Raw genomic sequence first — 19108 nt, forward strand, 5'->3', positions numbered from 1 at the left:
CTAAGCATCAAAAAATTAATAAAGCAAATGTGTATTCTGAACTATATCCCATTAATTGAATGACCCAAAGACATACACTCAGCCAGCTTCACATTGACCAGGAGGTTGGCATTGAGCACGAATGTCAAAGGTCTTGGACCTCCTTCCTCTAAGAGCAGCATAATCTGACAGGCAGCAGGACGCTCTTCCACTAACAAATCTGCAAGAAGGAGCAAAGCTACATGATACCATGTATTTCATTTTATTTTTATAGCATTTTTAACAATGGTCATTGTCACAAAGCAGCTTCACAGAATCAAAAGTATTGTGTAGTACTATCTATGTATTCCATGTAGTCTACTGTATGTATTGTGTAATACTTGTTCTTTATAAAAACCTCTGCTATTTACATTTTGCACTCACAGCCTAAGACTGGTATCTTCTTGTATATCTTATCTTTTAACTTACTTTTGATATGAATTCAGTTATACAGTATGCGCTATAAGACTATTCATCTATGGAACCATATACAGTAGCAACACAATGGTGCCTGTTTCTAAAGATATTGGTACAGTATATAGTGTATAATGTCATGCTAATAAATAACCAAACAGAAAACAATATCAATCTGAGCATATTTCCTGAATAATGATAGAAACCACATAAAAAACAGACTACAAGCTGTGCTCTGCAAAACTGTCTCAATTTCTATCCTGTTACTATTACAGGATCATCCTAACTAAAGATGCACTGATATATTGGCCTGATTTTAGTTTGATCGGCCATGACCTGTGATCACTCTCAGGTATAAGAAATTCCATGATGCTCGTACATGCACTCTTAAATCTCGCTACAGCTATCTGTGGCCTGGAGTCGAGGACGCAAATCGGCCATGCTCCCTGGGGTGTGGGGCGCACATTTACATCAATCATCGTGGCACTAACACTCTGTGCATTAAACCTGCCTCTAACCCGGCTATTGCAGCAGCTAAAAAATCTTGTGACTCAGAGAACGCACCCTCCTGTTGAATTTTGTGTTGCAGTTGGATTTAATTTCTACAAAAAAAAAAAAAGCTTTGATCAATAACATACAGAAGGTCCTTGTGCAGTTTTGAGGAAAATTGTAAGTTCACGTGAAAATTGTGGATAAACATCTATGTTTTATTACAAACATAAAATAGAAATATTTTTCTATTTAAGAAAAGTTATAAAATTGTGTATGCTGAATTATAGTTCTTCAGAAAAAAGAAAATTGGAATCTGACAAAACCAGTATTGGCAGGTCAGACCCCATAAAATGGAAATCAGTATTAACCATGAAAACTGCAATCACTGCATCTCTATTACTAGCAGTTATCTGATAAAACATCATTACAATATTTAAAGTGGATATTCACAAGACAGCACAGTGATGGCCAACCTAAGCACAAAGAGCAATATCAGGCACCATGTTTAAGAAAAATGAGGTGATGTACTACAGTATGAATGTTATGCAAGCACTGAGTACAGAGACAAATGGCTTGACAGTTTACATAGTCCTGGTGTAATTCAAGTAATGCCACAAGCAAAAATATCAGCAAGAGATTTACAGTACATTACCAACAACCAACCAACAGGTTGTAGCCACCAATGCTGCAGCAAAGGCTGTCTAGGCTAAGTGAGTGGCAACGCTAGGTGAGTGAAAGTAAGAGCTCTTACCCAGTGTATTGCTCTTTATGATCAGCCACTATTGGTACTCAACAATGAGGAATTCTGCATCATTACACTCCAAATGCTGCTGAATGTATGTGCTCCTACGTGGCTTGAAAGAAATGTCATCCATTTACGTTTATACATAATGTGTCTTGGTCAATTGGAATAAGACTATGTGCACTCCATATAATACCAACATTTCTTTTTGTGGACAGTATGTTCGGTGCTGTCATTTATTTATTTTTTCAAGGTTTACCATACACACCCCCTCCATCTTCCTCCCCCGTGGTGATAAGGAGCGGAGGCAGACCAGCGTCATCATCAGGCAGGAGACTCGGAGAATGCTGCACACAGCTACCCAGGCCACAGAGTAACGCATAGTCCCAGGGCCCGCTGAGTGCCTTTCTTGGTGCCTCTGAACCTGTCTCAGAGCTTGGTACTGACCCCTCATTTACTTCTGGGAATTTGGTAGTTGGCTGAAGAAGATGGTACAGGCAGTTCAAACAGACAAAGACAATTGAAACCTTTTTTCTATTCTGCTGCCAGTGTGACCTGGAAAGTATTTATGCTTTTTTCATTCAATTATTTATAGCTACATATCTATATTATTTGTACTATCTATATCTATATTGTCAAAAAAATTTAACCTTAACTTAGACATATGTATGTATGCGTGGCTTGTTTTCCCCATACCGTTGGAGGGTCTGGTGTAATGGGGCTGGATTCCTGAGATGATCTCCGTGGCCTCACAGAAAGCCTAGTGGTGTCTGCCACCTCTCCATTAGGCAGTATTCCATCAGCAAACCAGACATGCTTCTGTTCTCTTGGGAATCCTAGCAAATAAATATTAATGTGCCAATAATATTTTAGCCAATATAATAACTAATTTTTTTTTCCTAATATTGAGTGTGGGAGACCCAGCCGAGGCACAGCTGTTGCACTATTCAAAACAATCTCAAAACTTGCCCACTGAGGCATAGCAGAAGTGTGTGCATTACCATCATTACTGGGATGCTTAAGAACAGAAACTGGCACCATGACGGTGGGGGGTGGGGAGTTGAGGGTGCCTGCTGCTCGAGCCTGCTGCATGGGAGGAATTGTGGAGCAGTACTCGGATGGGACGTTAGGATTCGGACTAGGCCCGGTAGGGCTCATCATTCTCTCAAGGGCCTGAGCTGCAAAAATACAAAACCATCAATCAAAAACACGTTCTGGAGATGCACCAATTCTGTATTTGTCTATTTGTTTCATACTAACATCATGCTAAATGTGACGTGTGTGACTTAGGGTGCTTGAGGACAATCTGCACCCTCATGGTCATATGCATGTCTTCACCCACATGTGCATGACATAATATACATTCATGGCACAGAATTTGTCAATAAATAGAATCAGAAAATATGTCAAATCTACTGTAATCTGATCGGATTCTACATTTCAGGCATGTTTTCTAATATCAACACTGATTATATTTATAGCCCTTTCTCATTTAATTTCTTAAGCAAAATAACTTAAAGCAAAAAAAGTCACTGGATCAGAGCCGAACAATAAGATGTTTAGTTTAATTATCTGAATTTTAAAAAAATACCAGACCCACCACTTGTTAAACAAACGGACATGGAAACAAATTTATTACCAAAAAGATTGTTCAACAAAAATATTTTATTTTGACACACATTTTATTCCAAACAAAACAACTTGACTAAACAAAATAAGTAACAGACAGGACATTAAGATGTAAACAAACAAGCAGACCATGAAACTTGGTTATGCATTAAAGTGGGCAAAAGTTATTTTTTAACTCTCATGCCAGATGTGGCATTCATAGCTGCTGACTCCAACAAAAGTGCTGAGTAAGGCTTGCCTTGCGGAATATTGATTAAGCATCATAGAACCTCATCGACTTGATTACATTGGCACTGGTTCTGATGAATGAATGCGTAAACCAGCAGGACAAACAGAAAACACAACAAAGAGACTCAAATGACTCATTAAAATGATGATGATCGCAACCTCTGCACGGTACACCGCTCGTCCTTCAACTATTCTGTAAATCTGACTGTCCGGAGCATGAGAACAGAAGACGCTTTGCTAGTGTCAAGGAGATTTCAAGGAACTTGTGTCAAAATGCCTAGACAGTATTATTAATTTAATGGATGTTACTGGATTATCAATTCACCTTACCTTAACTAAGAAACTGAATTTCCTTTCATCTTAGTCATGGTGCATGTGTTCAGTTCAATTTCCCTGGAGAATTTCAGCTTGAACTCAGCATGGTTTGAGAATGATAGAGAAAGAGAGTGAGAGAGGGCAAGCATCCTTTCTTTTCAGTGTCTCTTCCCAAATGGTGAGCAGCCCACTTTCAGGCAATCATCCTGTGCTCCCGCCTGGGTCTAACCTCCACAATAATAATCGTTCTCTCTCCTTGTTCTTCACAACAAATGGCTGCTAAGATGGACGAGTCTGTATTAAATGGCTGTCCTGGACTGAGAAACGACCGAAAGCAATACAGAAGGGTGACGTATGCCTTCCTGTCCTGACGCTGAAGAGGAGGGTGAGTGCGTGTGCGTGTGCATGTGCGCGTGTGTGTGCGTGTGTGTCTCTGCCCAAAGCTGAAGCAGAGAGACTGAGATCACTGTGCATCCCAGGTGGATCTGTGCCACACACAGTCAAGGACAACCAGTGCCCAGAGGCACCACCCTGCAAATAAGCCTCTCTGTTTCTCTGTCTTGAGCTCCTTCATGCACCGACATTGCTCATTACTGTCCTTTGTAATCTGCAAATGACTCTGCATCTGCAAAAAGCTTTTTTTTAGACCACACCAGAGCTCACCAATTCACACATTCTTGCTCACCATTACATCGTCTCTTTACATAAATAAATAGATTTTGGTAAAGCAAGAGGAATATGTTTGTGTTTATCATAATCTATTTTGGGTATCCATTTGCAAATTAGGATATTAGGATATTGACCTAGGTGAAGATGCCTTACTGAGGCTATCAAAGCCCAGTTTCTCTACTGGTCTCTTTATGTTAATCACTTATTTAGCAACTTCAAAGATTACTTCTATATCGCTTGCTTGTCAATGTCAGGTGCTGCATTGAACGATTCTTCTTTCATTTTGTGTGTTCTTATTTTACATATATCTTTGACAACGTTGGATGTATAGAAAGTCTCAAGCTTTCTCCCATACATTTCCAAAGATTTTTCATATCTACTGGGTGTCTTATGTTTCTATTCTTTTATGAAATTGCAAAAACTGCAGCTATACAAAAAGCCAAAACACAGTTGTTTAAACGAATGTATAGAGCAAATTGATGAAATGAAGTTCCCTTATTTAATTTAATGTTCTAGTGTTGGCCTGAATATTAAAATAAATATATTATTAAACAGGTTATGTATTACATTATAAATGTTTTTTCGTCACCTAAACAGATCATAAGATCAAACTCATTGAGATAAAATTGTATTAGATAATGACATGATTATAACCCTACATGATAAGCTTTACAGACACTGGAGCTATTTTCAGCACTGACAATCACTGCTTGTTTTGTATGACAGGTGTAATGTGACAAAAGCTTTACTTAATAAACTATTAACATAATGAATTTTTAACTCAACATTTAATTAAATATCTGAAAGTAATTTGTTTAAATATTTGATGCGTATGTTAAGTTGAATGTTATGTTTTATGTTTTTATTAAGTCAGTTGCATTTCACTGCTAAGTACAGTATATAACTGTAGCCTTATGCAGTATAAATCATTTAATTACATTTCAAAAACATCTTTGACAACCAGGGGTTGAAATGAAAGAGTACAATAATAACATAAATAGGTAAAACTTAGAAAAAACAACAGTGTGATGGCATAATACTTGTGTGACAATTATGTACAATGAACTTCAGTATGTTATTAGAGTTTCTGATCTCCCACACAGCATTGTAATACACATGGTTTAGTGGATTGCTTCTGCAGGTGATGTGGGTTTAATTCTCGGTCAATGCAAAAAAAACTTTCTAGGCCTATCTGTGCAAAAGAGGATGTAAACTACAGCATCCTCTGCTATTTTTGAGCGACCACACTTCACATTTTCTTGTAGAAATCCATCTCTAGTTAATTATGGCTATACTCAACAGGTAGCTGGCACTAGGTCATAGTTAATAACCAGTTTTCTCAGTTCAGCCGTAAACCAACACAGAAAAGTACTGTTAACAAAATAGCTCACTTAGTTAACTGATATAAAGCAGTTTTCCCACACATGGAGTATACTTGGAATGGCCCTCTAAGCATATTTGGGCACCCTTTTTAAAAATCTGTCCATGAGATCGATGCCATCAGAGATCAATTAGCCAGCAGCGGACAGTTCCCTCTCGTGCCTCTCCTACTATACTGCTCCTGTAAAATGTAAAACTCACATAATGTGCATATTATTTATTCACGAGACGTGCCCGTGACTTCATTTGCATGAAATTTAATTGCGCACACAAGCGCATTTAAAAAAAAAAAAAAAAAGCTCCATCTGTTGAATTTTGGAATGAAGTAAAATTTTGTTGCCGTGAGGTGCACGGAATGAAGGTGTAAGATTACATTTATTAAGTAGATTTCAACTGCACTCTCATAAGCGCGTATTAAAAATATACTATTCAATCTGTTGAATTTTGAGATGAATTAATGATTTTTTTTTCAAGGTATTTTTTTTTGTTATTTTTTATGATATAACAACGTTTTCCATTTAAATTTCAAAGTACTGTAGCATCTCTTTTCATGTTGGCCAATTACACTGAAGCAAAGTTTACAGTATATGTTACCTTAAATACACCTGTGACAACCCTATTAAAATATGTTCAAACAAACATTTAAAAAACCATCTTGATGTGTTCTATTACTCATTTTACGTCCACACGAATTTTTTCTGCAAATATCTTCAATGTACAGACTTGACAACTTTACATGTGATCTAATTACTCTTTGCTATTTCTTTGCCTATGTGACGCAGTTTTTTTGGGGGGTGCGGGGGGTTGTGGCTCAGGCACATTTATATAGTTGGTTAAGATAAAATAAAATTTGGTTCATGATATTGCCTATTTTGTGCTAAAATAAAATAATAATTTAAAAAAGCTAAAAAAAAATGCTCTGGTTTTTAGGGGTTGCAAACAAACAAACATTGCCACTTTGAAACATTGTACACCACTAGAATAGACGTATTAAATTAATCAAGGTGTTGTAATCATACGTATTAGTTGTTTGTTGTATGTAGTAGTACTTTAATGCCGACCCTACAACCGGCATTTAAGTACTACTACATACAACCGCATGTTGTTGGCTACAACCGCAAGTATATTTCAGACCTGAGAGGAAACACTGTTAACAAATTTAAACAATTTTATTAAAAAACGAGCAATATTACATGCATCTTTGAAGGCTTTTCAAAAACACTTTTGTAAGCGATCTAGCTACCAGTTAATTTATTTTGTAATGACATTTATATAATATTGTCAAATTTTGCCCTCTATAGTTTCACTGCTGTACAGCAGGTCAGGTATCAGAGACAATACATATACTGTTTAGGTCTCTCAAATCTACATATATTTGACAGACATACATTTAATCAAGAATTAGTTGTAACTAACATTCATGAATTATCTGGAAAGATGACAACATAAAACATACAATATTCATGCAATATATAATATATAAGCTATATTTTATCCTGCAGTCACATCTATTAAAGTGTAAACTCTTTGTAAGTTCTACTTACTAATAGAGCACATCCAATCGAAGCAAGCAAAATGCTAATGTATGTTTAAACTAGTTTGGATATTTGTGTGCTGCATTCACAAATGTGGTGCGAGAATGCCTACACTGATGCACATACAGTATACTGTACCGAAAGACATGATGTGTGTCAATTAGAGGGTGCCTGTAACCGGCTGTAATACCACCAACTACTTAAGCAATGTCACACAAGAAGTGCTGTTGTACTGAATATCAGCACGAGGGCGCAGCCCGAGTCCTCTGCTGTGATATTGCTTAATTATTTGTTAGGGGTCTACTACTAAATAGTGGTCAATACTAAAAAAAAAAAAAAAAAAGGGCAAACAGTACTTGTTTTTCATAGGCACCATTATTTGAACTTTACAGTGATTTCAATTTTAGTTGGCCCCACAAATGCACAACAACCCTGACCACAAACAACCCTGATCACTTTTGTCTAATAAAAAGGGGCTCACTACAAAAAATATGCATGTATTTCCAGCTGAAAAGTTGATTATTACACAATTCATCATTGCAGAAATATTGCTCCTTAATGGAAGAACATCTTGGATAAACAATATATAGACCAATTAGTCCATTGTCCCCGGGTGATGCTGTAGCTTCTCACAGCCGAGGGCCTGGAGAGGCCTAATTGGCTGAGCACTCCCAGCAGGGTGGTATGGGAGGCACTTAGAGCTCCCACAGTAATTACGGTTCTACATCCAATCAGGGGCGTCTGAGCTCACGCAAGCAAAAGAAGCAGATAGCGCTGTCCTCAGAGTGTGTTACACTGCCCCCAACGTGCGTGAGTAAGCAGTTCGAAAAGATGCGGTTGGTGGCGTCACGTTGTTCGGAGGATACATGTGATAGTCTTCGGCCCTCCCGACTGGATGGCCGCAGTAGCCTTAATGTGGGAGCCCCCTAGTGACGGGGAGGAATTGGATACGACTAAATTAGGAAGAAAAATCGGAGAAACACCCCCTATCCCACCCCACACCCCCTAACCAGCACTAAACATACCAACAGCAAGCAACACGAAGTCACTAGTTGCACTATCTACTGTACACCTTTAAACAACCAAATCAACTGATTAAAGAATATCTACTTTGCTGTTTTAAGTCCTAATCCAACTGTAAACGTTAGATCAGACAGAGCTAGATCTCACCAGACGTAACCTGCTTCACCCATTCATGTGGTAAAAATTATTTTCATGAGCTACTTGCAACTTAAATGAACATAAATTAAAAAATCAAAGAACACTGTAAACAACACAGCTTTTCAATGTAAATAGTGAAGATAAGAAAAAGCACTTACCTCTATGTATAGTTTCATAGCAGACCACACAAACTCTGGCCTCTTTCTCCATGTACTTCAGTTTGCATTTACGGTTGCAGCAAATAGCGCAATATACCTATAACCAAACATTTCAATAAGCAAAGGCTTATAATACTGGACTTTTTTTAAGGTATTAAGAACAACTTTACAATGTCAAGCAGTTTTAGAAAATCTAGAAAAATGCCATTAATAATATCCACTGACTCGTAAATTATCTAATTAATGGGAGTAAAAACCCAAAAAGTTAGAAGCCACCAGATTCAATGTTCCTTGGGATCAATTATACAAATTTCATTAACTGTACTGGAAAGAAAAAAACAAACAAAAAAAACACAGTTCGGATGGAATGGAAGAGCACTGTAATAATCCCCTTGCTTCAATATGCTCTATTGGGTTGAGGTTTTTTGACAACACATGTGATTTACATCATTTAAATTGTCATTAATCACTTTCAATGAAAGTATTCTCTCCCTGAAAAGAAAAAAAAAAATCCTAGAGATTATCAGCTAGAATAACTTCTGCACTTTTATATTTGTCAATAATAGAATGAAGGATGAATTGTCTAATCAGATATTTCCCCACCACAAACATGTCTATTGTCCAGTGCCTATGGTTTTTGTTCAAACTGAATTCTCGAATAGGCATTTATCTTCATGACAAGGTGTTTATAAACTGTAGCCCTACAATATTGTCCATCTAAATATAGTGGATGAATGTCTTGCTGTCAGTCTGATCATATCCTACACTGACATTCTCAGTCACAAACAGTTTTTTTTATTCCTATTTTCTTTTATTCCTAAATTCCCCTTTAAAGTTCTAAATAAAGATAAATCTAAGTGAAACATAGAGTGATGAGCGTGTCAAAAAAAAACAAAAAAAACAGTTTAGTCACTCTTGCCATTGTGAAGTCAACTGGGTTACTGCTTAGCATTTACACACGCCACAGATCAACACAGGTAATAACTGCTTAATTATATAATTAAGTAATATCACACAAGAGGGAGTGGAACTAACTAACCGCGACTAGCAAAGCTGGTGACTGACAGAGGGAAAGTAGTTTAAAATTCTTACTGGTGCTACAGTATGTGGCCAAAAGGTGAGGAGAATAAAACATGGAGGTGGTGGACAGACCTGTAAATTTCACAAGGTTCTCTTTATATTTTCACTTACTTCACTTTAGAACATCAACTAACTTCTGGTCCTTGGGTTGATTTCCAAATAGCACTAAATTGATAGCTAATAAAAGGGGGCACGGTGGCTTAGTGGTAAGCACTGTTGCCTTGCACCTCCAGGGGCCGGGTTTGATTCCTGATATTATAGTACTGCAAAAAAATTTCTAAAATGCACTGGTTTAAAGGGCTTCCTCTGACAACAGTGCCATCTTTATACATAAAAGGGTGTTTAGTTCTTAATTTTTTTTACTTATTGACTTTTTAAATTTATTTCTTACTCTTCACATGGAGTAAGATGGAGGGTAAGGTTTGTAGGTTGGATCTCTGAAATTATTAGACATATCAAATAAATAAAAATAGTGTTAAAGGTTATATTTATAAATTTTTTCAATTCAATTCAATTTTATTTATATAGCGCTTTTAACAATGGTGATTGTCTCAAAGCAGCTTCACAAAAAAAAAATATTTTTTTTTTTAGAAAAGAAAAAATATTTGGAAGTGTGTATGTGTGAGAAAAATGTGTCTAGATAATAATTAGATGAATGAATGATGAATTAAATGTCTCTGATGAGCAAGCCAAGGGTGACGGCGACGTTTTTGTTGTGAGTAGTACACAACTTTTGTGCTGACCACTTTTTATGCTGGCCAGGGAATGCCGGCTACCGCCACAAGAATATCTCACACTTGTAGGAATTGCTGCACCCCATTTAGTGTACCCCAGCTCATACCCCAAGTATCCTGGGATAGGCTCCAGGCCCGTCCATGACCCTGTATACAGGATAAAGCGGTATAGACAATGAGTGAATGAGTGACAGCTAGTGAGCAATACAGGGTGTGCATTTCCTTGTTCAAGACACCAAATTTAGATCAGGGGTTACAAAGGGATTTGGGATTCAGCCACATGCTAGAAACTATTTAGCCTAGTAGCTTATGTTAGCCATGAACAGCATGGAGGGTTCATTGGTTTTGGGCAACAACAGAAGCAATAACTAAGGAAACAAAGTGTCGTTTAAGATGACATAACATTATCAGATGTATTTTTTGCTAAATATGCTTCTGTGACGGGTTTTGAAAGTGGGAGCTGGCGAGCAGCTGATCTCCTTTCTTTCCAGTAATGCAGAATACTGACCTTCATTCACCTATGCTGGCGACCTACAGTTAGTACAATTAACTATTATTAGAACCTCTGCTGATGTAGAGCATAACAGCACTGGGACAAGTACAGTTCATCACTCATGGAATGGCTTTTTATTATGGTCACAATACAGCATCTGCCTCTGATCTTTCAGGGCTGTCAAAAGCTTTTTATTTATACTTATGTCAATGTCAAGTAACATTGACCGATAACCAATATTCTAACCTACTCTTCTAACAGGGGTTTAACATTTATTTATTTGTTTATTTATTTAACATTAGGTTCAACCAGCATTGTCACAATATCTAGAAAGAAAATAGAGGAATTAAAAATTCTATATGAAATGAGACTTAACAGATTATATGTTTAACTTTTAGCATGCTAATGAAACTATATTTATCATTAACACCTTCTATATGTAGATGAATTTAGCACACTGAACTGCTCGATTTTGCCCCCTGGTGGAATTTCACAAACTTTGTCTCCAGCTGCTCCTCAGTCAATCCCCAAATACCCACAACTACCAAGGCACATTTTAATTTAGCTACAAAAAAATGAAAAAAAAAAAAATTTTCTTTTTATTTTTTTATTTTAATCTGCATCACCCCCAATCACTTAAAATTCAACTGATGGGCTGGATTAAAGCCTTTACTGGACCAATTATTCTCCACAGACTTTATGTTCCATACCCTAGTTTAGAATATAAATCTGAAACACAATAGAATCTAGAAATACCTGGTAATAGAAAGTGACTTACTTTGCCACATGCTCTGCAGTGATGTCTCCTCTTGGTAAAAGTGAACTTTTGGCCACATTTCATGCAGTTAGGTGCCTCAGAATCAGGGACCCAGGGCGGCTGCCTCAAACCAAGGCCTGTCTCCTCTGATCCTGACTGATCCACTGCTTCTTCAGAAATATCCCCTGGATAAGGTGGTGGCTCCGAAAGCTCATCATGACCATAATTGTGATCACAGATGTCATTATTACTGGTAGATTCAAAGGTACTGTTGCTATGATTGGAAGGTTGTCTTGATATGGGAATAACAGACGAGACCTTCTCCTCTTCCAAACTCGAAATATTCTCTTCGGATCGGCTATTCTGCCCTTCTTGTGGTGGAAATGGTCTTACATTTTGGCTGGACAGCTGCTTTGGTCGGGCTCCACCATAACACGGAGACTGGTTTGCATTGCCAACTGACTGAACATCAGTCAAACTTGGCGTGGCTTCCGTATTATCCATTTGTGTGGTTTCTGGTTTCAGGGGGCTACTCTCCTGTGATGAAGAAGAAACATTGGAACCTTCGCTTTCATCTAAAAAACGAAGAGACCTGTCACTTTCAGGTGAGGCAAATGAATCAACTGGGCAGCTTCGTAACTCTCCCCCTAAATCCCCGTTTAATTCTGAAAATCCTTCATCTACAAATTTCTCAGCGGAAATCTCAGAGTTGTTTCTTTGCCCCTCACCCATCAGATAAGCATCTAGTTCTTCATCAGTTACCATCATCATATTTTGCTCACATTCAGGAAGGTAATCACTGGCAAAATCAAATTCTACAGGGTAATCGGGGCTCTGTGGATTGCTGGAAGCTTGGCTACTCTCATGCAAATCCCTAGAGGTTAAATTCTCCGAAAGTGTTAAGCTGCATTCAAACGTTCTATTAGAAAGAGAAGCCGTATGAGTTGTTGCCCCTGCAGGATTTGACATTATTTGCACCAGCTCAGGATCATCCTCAGGTGAGAAATCCGGTTGGCTAAGACATAGGGACGCTTCTTCAGATGGAACAATGAAGTTCTTAATCTCCTCAGTGACTTCAGTGACTGGGGTGTCTTTAGATTCAGAAGGAGGGATTTCTGTGCTATCTTTGGTTTCAACCACCATTGTCTCCTGGTCTAAAGAGGCCACAAGAGATCCACAAATGGATACGGTCATGGGGAGGCAGGATAGTGAAGATGTCCTTTCGCTGGTGGGAATGGCTGTCGTGATTTCATGGTCCCCATTACTGCTGTCCACAGAGTATTCCTTTTCTGGTACATTAGGCAAATTTGTACTAATATCAGCAACTGCTGCAGTGTCCTTCTCTGTTACACTTGAAGAAATTAGGCTGTCGGGGTTTTTTTCAGGTTCTAAAGTGCACTGGGAGTTGCTTTGAAGTTCAGATGAATTAGACAAATCTGGACAGCTACTTTGAGGCACCTCAACCTCATTATTATCTAAAGGCTCTAGGTCATTTGAAATATTCTGAGGTACAGCAGTCTTCTCCACAGCCGCAGGCAATATAATATCCAGTAAACTAAAACAGTTTGAGGGACCATCAAAGTGGCCACCATCAACCAGCCCCTGTAAGTCATCATGCCCAGACTTTATGTTCTCTGGATAAAAAACAGCTGGAGCATCAAAGTCTACGAGAAGCCCCTCCTCAGGCTGTTTTTCAGCAACTTCTATCTCTTTGAAGGCATCGTGACTGTTTGTGCGTGGGTGACTAGCTGATCCTGTATCATTAACAAGGTCACATATAGGTTTTAAAGATCTATCTGGACAAGAAGGAGTCAAGCTTTTGGAAGCTCTGCTATCAACAGAAGAAAGGAGGTCAACACCAGTCAACACCCTCCCTTTTGTATCTAGATCTCTTTGGTCAGGGGAAACAACAGGTGCAGATGGACCATAATGGAGAGAATTTACATCAGGGAGAGGATGTGAAACTGTGGATGGCTCAGGTATAAAGCACTGGGAAAAGAGGGCTGGGTCCTGGCATGCAGAATTTATGAACGTCGTAGACGTGTTCTCAGCCTCCTCTGGAAAGAGAAAAAAAAAGGAGGTTATGATATAAATTGTTGTGCATCCACATGATAAAATTAAATGATAAAATTACTAAACAGTTTACTATAGCATCTATTCTGTGGTGGCTAAAAACTGCTTACTTGTATATTGATCTCTTAAAAGAAAAAGATCTCTTACCTTATTGCAATTAAATAATTAATTAACAGATTAATTAATAATTAATTAATTTTTACAATTAATTTGATCTTTAGTATCGTCTAAAAAATTTTTGTAATGAAATTTAAATTGACTTTGGATTCATTATTTGACAGTTTTTGTTTTAATAGCTTCTTTTATTACCCACAATACCACCAGACTCCCTGCCAAACAGGAATGTCCAAATCAATATTTTCTTTTTGCTCTGAGTACTTCATTAATAAGTATTGCAAGACTGATCTATAATATTAATTCTATAAGCAATTCTTACTTTTCCAGTCAAATTAGGGCAACATATGCCAAGCTCAAATAAGTTTGCATTAAGAAATTACTACAATCACAGCTTGCCTTAAAACTGATTTTAAGAAAAGGGGGGGAAAAAAGACACATGACTTAATTTAAAAGCATTCTTATAAAGAACTAGTTCCTAAACCTCGCGGTTTGTAGAGATTCTACATTGTCTTTAATTCTCTCTTGGAGTGAAATGCTAACCGGTAATTGAGGCTTCTTTTTGAGGCAGATCGGCATCTCTGCCTTGTCAGCTGACAGATGGTTTCTCTTCTCTACCTACAGTACATTCTCTACTACAAAGATTGCCTGGTCATTTAGATCAATACATTCAACAAACCCCTTTGTCTTTCTCTTGCCTTGTGCAAGTTCCAAGGAAATTTCTCACACGTGAACTTGTGGTATTTCCTAAGATGCTTTCTGTTCATGAATGTGGCTTTTGTGCTGTTTTCATTGTCTACACTGGATTAACTCATCCAATAACAGGCTTCCAATAACTGCAACATGTCAGTTACATAAAGGAAATAAAACTTAGAATTCCTACTTGGAAACTGGGAGTTCAACGGATATGAAATCAAATCAACATGGTTGCTCACAGCATCAACAGCGAACAAAGTGTCAAGCTTCATACTGCCATTTGCTTCTGATCAAGCAACATACTAACATATATACTTGTTAAATCTATATCGCTGACTATATAGTCTAGTGCAAGCATCACTAAATGGCAGACCGTCGTCTGAATCCAGACCGCGTGACAGTTCTACCCGTATGCTTTGCTGATAAATTATATGGTATAAAAGAATATGATAATATATCAATAATGTACTGCTTTTTTCCCCACGGCCGCGGCACTCAACAGAGCCAATTAAGATAGTTTCCTATGTACAGACAGAGTGTGCAGAAGATAACGGACTGAAAATGAGAGAGCATGGCTTACTTTAAGAAAAAGAAAGTAGACTATAAAAACTGTACCTTCAAATATGAATAGACAAATCAATATATGCATATTCTTCCTATATGAGGTTTAAAACCAGCTTGCCTCATACGTTCCAAAACTGTGGTGATAATAAAAAGCAGTGATGTGAAGTGCCACTATGAGACAAAACACGAGTCATTTAAGCAAACATAGCCGCAACAGTCCAAGGTAAAGTCATGTAAAATACTCAAACTGAGATCCCAGCATGACAGAACAACCAGAGTCCTTTCACAGTCTTTTACTGGCCAACAGCGTGTAAATCAAGGTTCACTAAAGATTGGTCAAAGATTGTTATTTGTATTCTTTACAAATAAATACATAAGGCTATTAAAGTTTATATTGTCCACATGTTTAAAGTAGTTACTAAAATTGACAAATATTATTAAAATGCTATAGAAACTTTTAATTGCTTATTTAAGATTTACAATGACTGCATATAAAGAAATTTGAATCCAACCACAAAAAAATTTGGACCTTGGCGGAAAAGAAATTATAATAATTGACCGGATCTTATAACATTTTAGTTCGGTACCCCTGGTCTAGCGTTTTGAGCAGGTGAAAACATGAATCACCTCAGCCAGTGCTATTGTGTTTCTCATCTTGGAGATCACCAACTAGCTGAGCTTTCAGTCTCTGCTATTTCTCTGCTGGGTTTTCAATAATTTCATGTTTAACACTGCTGAAAATGTGGAGGAATATGTGGAAAGAAGCTCCTTGCCCCCTGCCACATCGGACCAGCACTCAACCACAAACTTCTTACAGGAAAAATAAAAATACAGCATGAAACAAAGAATCCGCACCGGAATCTCCAAGCTTATGAAAAACATCTCTCTTTCCGTGATGTCTTGCTTTAATTAGACACAACACTTTAAAAATCACATCATCACCAACTGTATTCTAGCTTCCCTTTTTGGTCTTTTGTTCCTTTTGTTCCATTAGCTTTTACAAAAGACAAAATTAGCTTGTGTCTTCAATAGAAGCAAATAGGGAACAAAGTAGTAAGAAATGCTGCACTTCTCTTTGTCATCATGAGATTCATAAACAAGGTGAATCCTCTAACCTGTGTTTAACTCAAAGTCATCCAAGAGTTTGTCCAAGTCACATACAGCAGCTTTGAAGTAATTGTCCATCCTAGGGAAGGAGTCTGTTTTGTTCAACCCTGTGAAAACAGTTCAAGTTGATTTACATTTAAACAAAAATGAAAATGGAGTATAATCTACATCATATATCAAGTCAGTATAATCAGCTAGGCAGATCAGTGTTGTAAAGTTAACATAGTAATTTCCTGATCTTTAATGACAGATTGATCAGTGTCAATCTGTCATTAAAGGGATATTGTACTGTTTAGTTGCTTTAAACGACATGACCAGGAATATATACACGGATTAATACGATTAACAAGATTCCTAAGCAGTCTAGTGTTACCTGTAACCCTTTAAACCGTCCCCTGTCACACAGTAACACTAACGCTGTTCAATAAGCCCTTAGCAACATTTCGTTAGCGAGTCAGTTCATCCGCTCCTATCTGAGTAATACATATGAATAGGTGGATAACAGGCTAACAACCAGTTCAGACATTATATAATTTCTAATCGATACATATTATAATGCTGTTATTTAATATCTCTAACGCGAGCCGTTCAGATAAATATCTTTCTTGGACGCTCGCTAGCTCTTCAGTCCGTTTACGCGTTAGCTGGCTAGCTAACCGTTTACTGACACACACACACACACAAAACAGAACCTAGTAAGATAACTAGCCGCGTTTTATTTTGTGAGTTAGGTACCGTAAAATGCGTCATAGTCCCGATTCTCGTTTTTCAGGTATTTACGCTGTTTCTCTCCTTACAAGGGCTTCAGTATTACATCAAGCAACCTATCAGTAATTCCCCATAAATTCCACAGTGCGACCATTTCCACCGCCGGTGCGTGGAACAGGAAAAACTCTCTTAAAGGGACAGTGCACGTCTTTCACCGAGCCTCAGCAGATCCCTTTCTTTATACTATACATTCTGCTTTATTATATTCTAATAACTGCTTACAAGATTTCTATTTATTATATTTATGTATGTGTTCATCTATTTTATAATTAATTAATTAATTAAGACATTTTAATAGGTCGTAAAGTTACAATCGTGATACCAGGGGGTATCAAAAAGTTTAGAGATTCGCGTCACAGATCCAGGGTTTTCTGTCATTTTTTCAAACACTGTCAGAAGTTTCTACTGACAGAAAAAAAGGAATGGTTAAATCAGTATTTGCTACTTTATTAATATTTCCTAGCTGTAGTTTTGGGCTGGAAGGCGGCATGGAGGTGTTAGTGGTTAACACCTCCAGAGTCCTGCCTCATGGTCTGTGTGCATGGAGTTTGCATGTTCTCCCCATGCTTGATTGGTTTCCTCTAGCTACTCTGGTTTCTTCCCATCCAAAGACATTCAGATTAGGTTGGTTAGTGTTCCCAAAAGTTTCCTGGTATAGGCTTCAGGCCCCCCGTGACCCTTTATACAGGATAAGCAGTATAGTCGATGAATGAGTAAGTGAGTGAATCCCTAAGACTGGTGGTATTTTCTGACACATTGATTTAACGTTGTGTTAGCTGAAATAAATATTAAAAACATTTCAGTACTACTCATCAAACCACAAGAAGCATAGATTTTTGGGTGGGGCGGTACCCCAGCGAAACATACGGTATTTTAACCTGGCTCTTCCACTGTGAAGACCATTGCTTTGTCACATACGCTTAACTTTGGTTGGTAATGTTCATCGGCATGGAGGAGGGATCATCCACGGGGAGGCTGACGGTTCTTGGCAGACTTCGACGCAATGTTCCTTCTGCTCCTGCATCTGCAGCCTCGGGATGAACTTAGCAGCAACACAGCACATGTTCAATTCACATGTTAGGATTTCCTAGGATTGTTGTGGATTGTTCTCAGACGATCATCATGCATAAGTTCCCGAATGTTTGCGTAATTTTTTGGGGTTGAGTTTGTTTAAGGTCTTCCAGATCACTCATTGTGTTCCACTGATATTCTTCCACTCTTGAAGTGAGGATGCCACTCAGAACACCTCGAATGACTTATTGCAGCAACGCTGTAAAACTGAATCATGTCAGTCATCCCTGTAGTAGCTTTGCCCAGTTTCACGCAGAATTTCATGTTCGCTCTTTGTTCTAACCTGCTGTCCATGATAAAATAGTACATGTGGTATTGCACGTGGTCAAAATCGCACCAGTTGCACAAGTCTTGATGTACACAGAACAATGTCTTTTGGCACACTGACTTATGAAGGTCATGACTGTGACTATGTTTTATGTGCATGCAACCTTGTGCTGACACCAGTTGGCATGTAATAAAACTAGTTTTCTACAAAACTAGAAACATTTACTTTCATTAGGTACACATCGTTAGTACTGGGTTGGAACACACATTTTGCTTTTGGACCTGCCTTAATTCTTTGTGGCAGGTGCTGTATTGATCTGAGATCTATTAACTGCGGAGGCCATTTGAGTACACTGAACACATTTTCATATTCAAGAAACCAGTTTGAGATGATTTTAGCTCTGTGGTCATAAATCAATGGACATTGTCAGCAACAATACTCAGGTAGGCTGTGGCATTTAAACAGTGCTCAGTTGGTATTAAGCAGCCCAATGTGTGCAAAAAACATGTCCCCCACACCATTACACCACAACCACCAGCCTGAACTGTTAATACAAGGCATGATGAATCCATGCTTTCATGTTGTTTACAACAAATTTAGATACTAAAATCGTCGTAGGAGAAATTGAGTCTTCTATTGTCT

At 37.9% G+C, this 19108-nt stretch overlaps 1 protein-coding gene across 3 annotated transcripts in view; it reads right to left on the minus strand.

The window, feature by feature from the left end:
- The window catches only part of zfyve16 (zinc finger, FYVE domain containing 16), a 28813-nt gene extending 11591 nt beyond the window's left edge, over positions 1–17222 (minus strand). The window contains exons 1-8 of one of the 3 annotated variants that reach the window (XM_053515961.1): positions 17095–17222; positions 16368–16466; positions 11827–13862; positions 8742–8838; positions 2668–2844; positions 2363–2502; positions 1935–2145; positions 77–199 (exon numbers count right to left, since the gene is read on the minus strand). In XM_053515961.1, coding sequence (XP_053371936.1) covers positions 77–199; positions 1935–2145; positions 2363–2502; positions 2668–2844; positions 8742–8838; positions 11827–13862; positions 16368–16437 — 2854 coding nt within the window. In that variant the 5' untranslated portion in view covers positions 16438–16466; positions 17095–17222. Of the gene's footprint in view, positions 1–76; positions 200–1925; positions 2146–2362; positions 2503–2667; positions 2845–8741; positions 8839–11826; positions 13863–16367; positions 16467–16732; positions 17013–17094 lie in introns of those variants that run through there. The other 2 variants (XM_053515959.1, XM_053515960.1) reach the window with 2 other exon arrangements.
- Positions 17223–19108: the final 1886 nt, after the last annotated feature.

The sequence above is a fragment of the Clarias gariepinus genome, chromosome 17 (genome assembly GCF_024256425.1).
Source record: "Clarias gariepinus isolate MV-2021 ecotype Netherlands chromosome 17, CGAR_prim_01v2, whole genome shotgun sequence".
NCBI lineage: Eukaryota > Metazoa > Chordata > Actinopteri > Siluriformes > Clariidae > Clarias > Clarias gariepinus.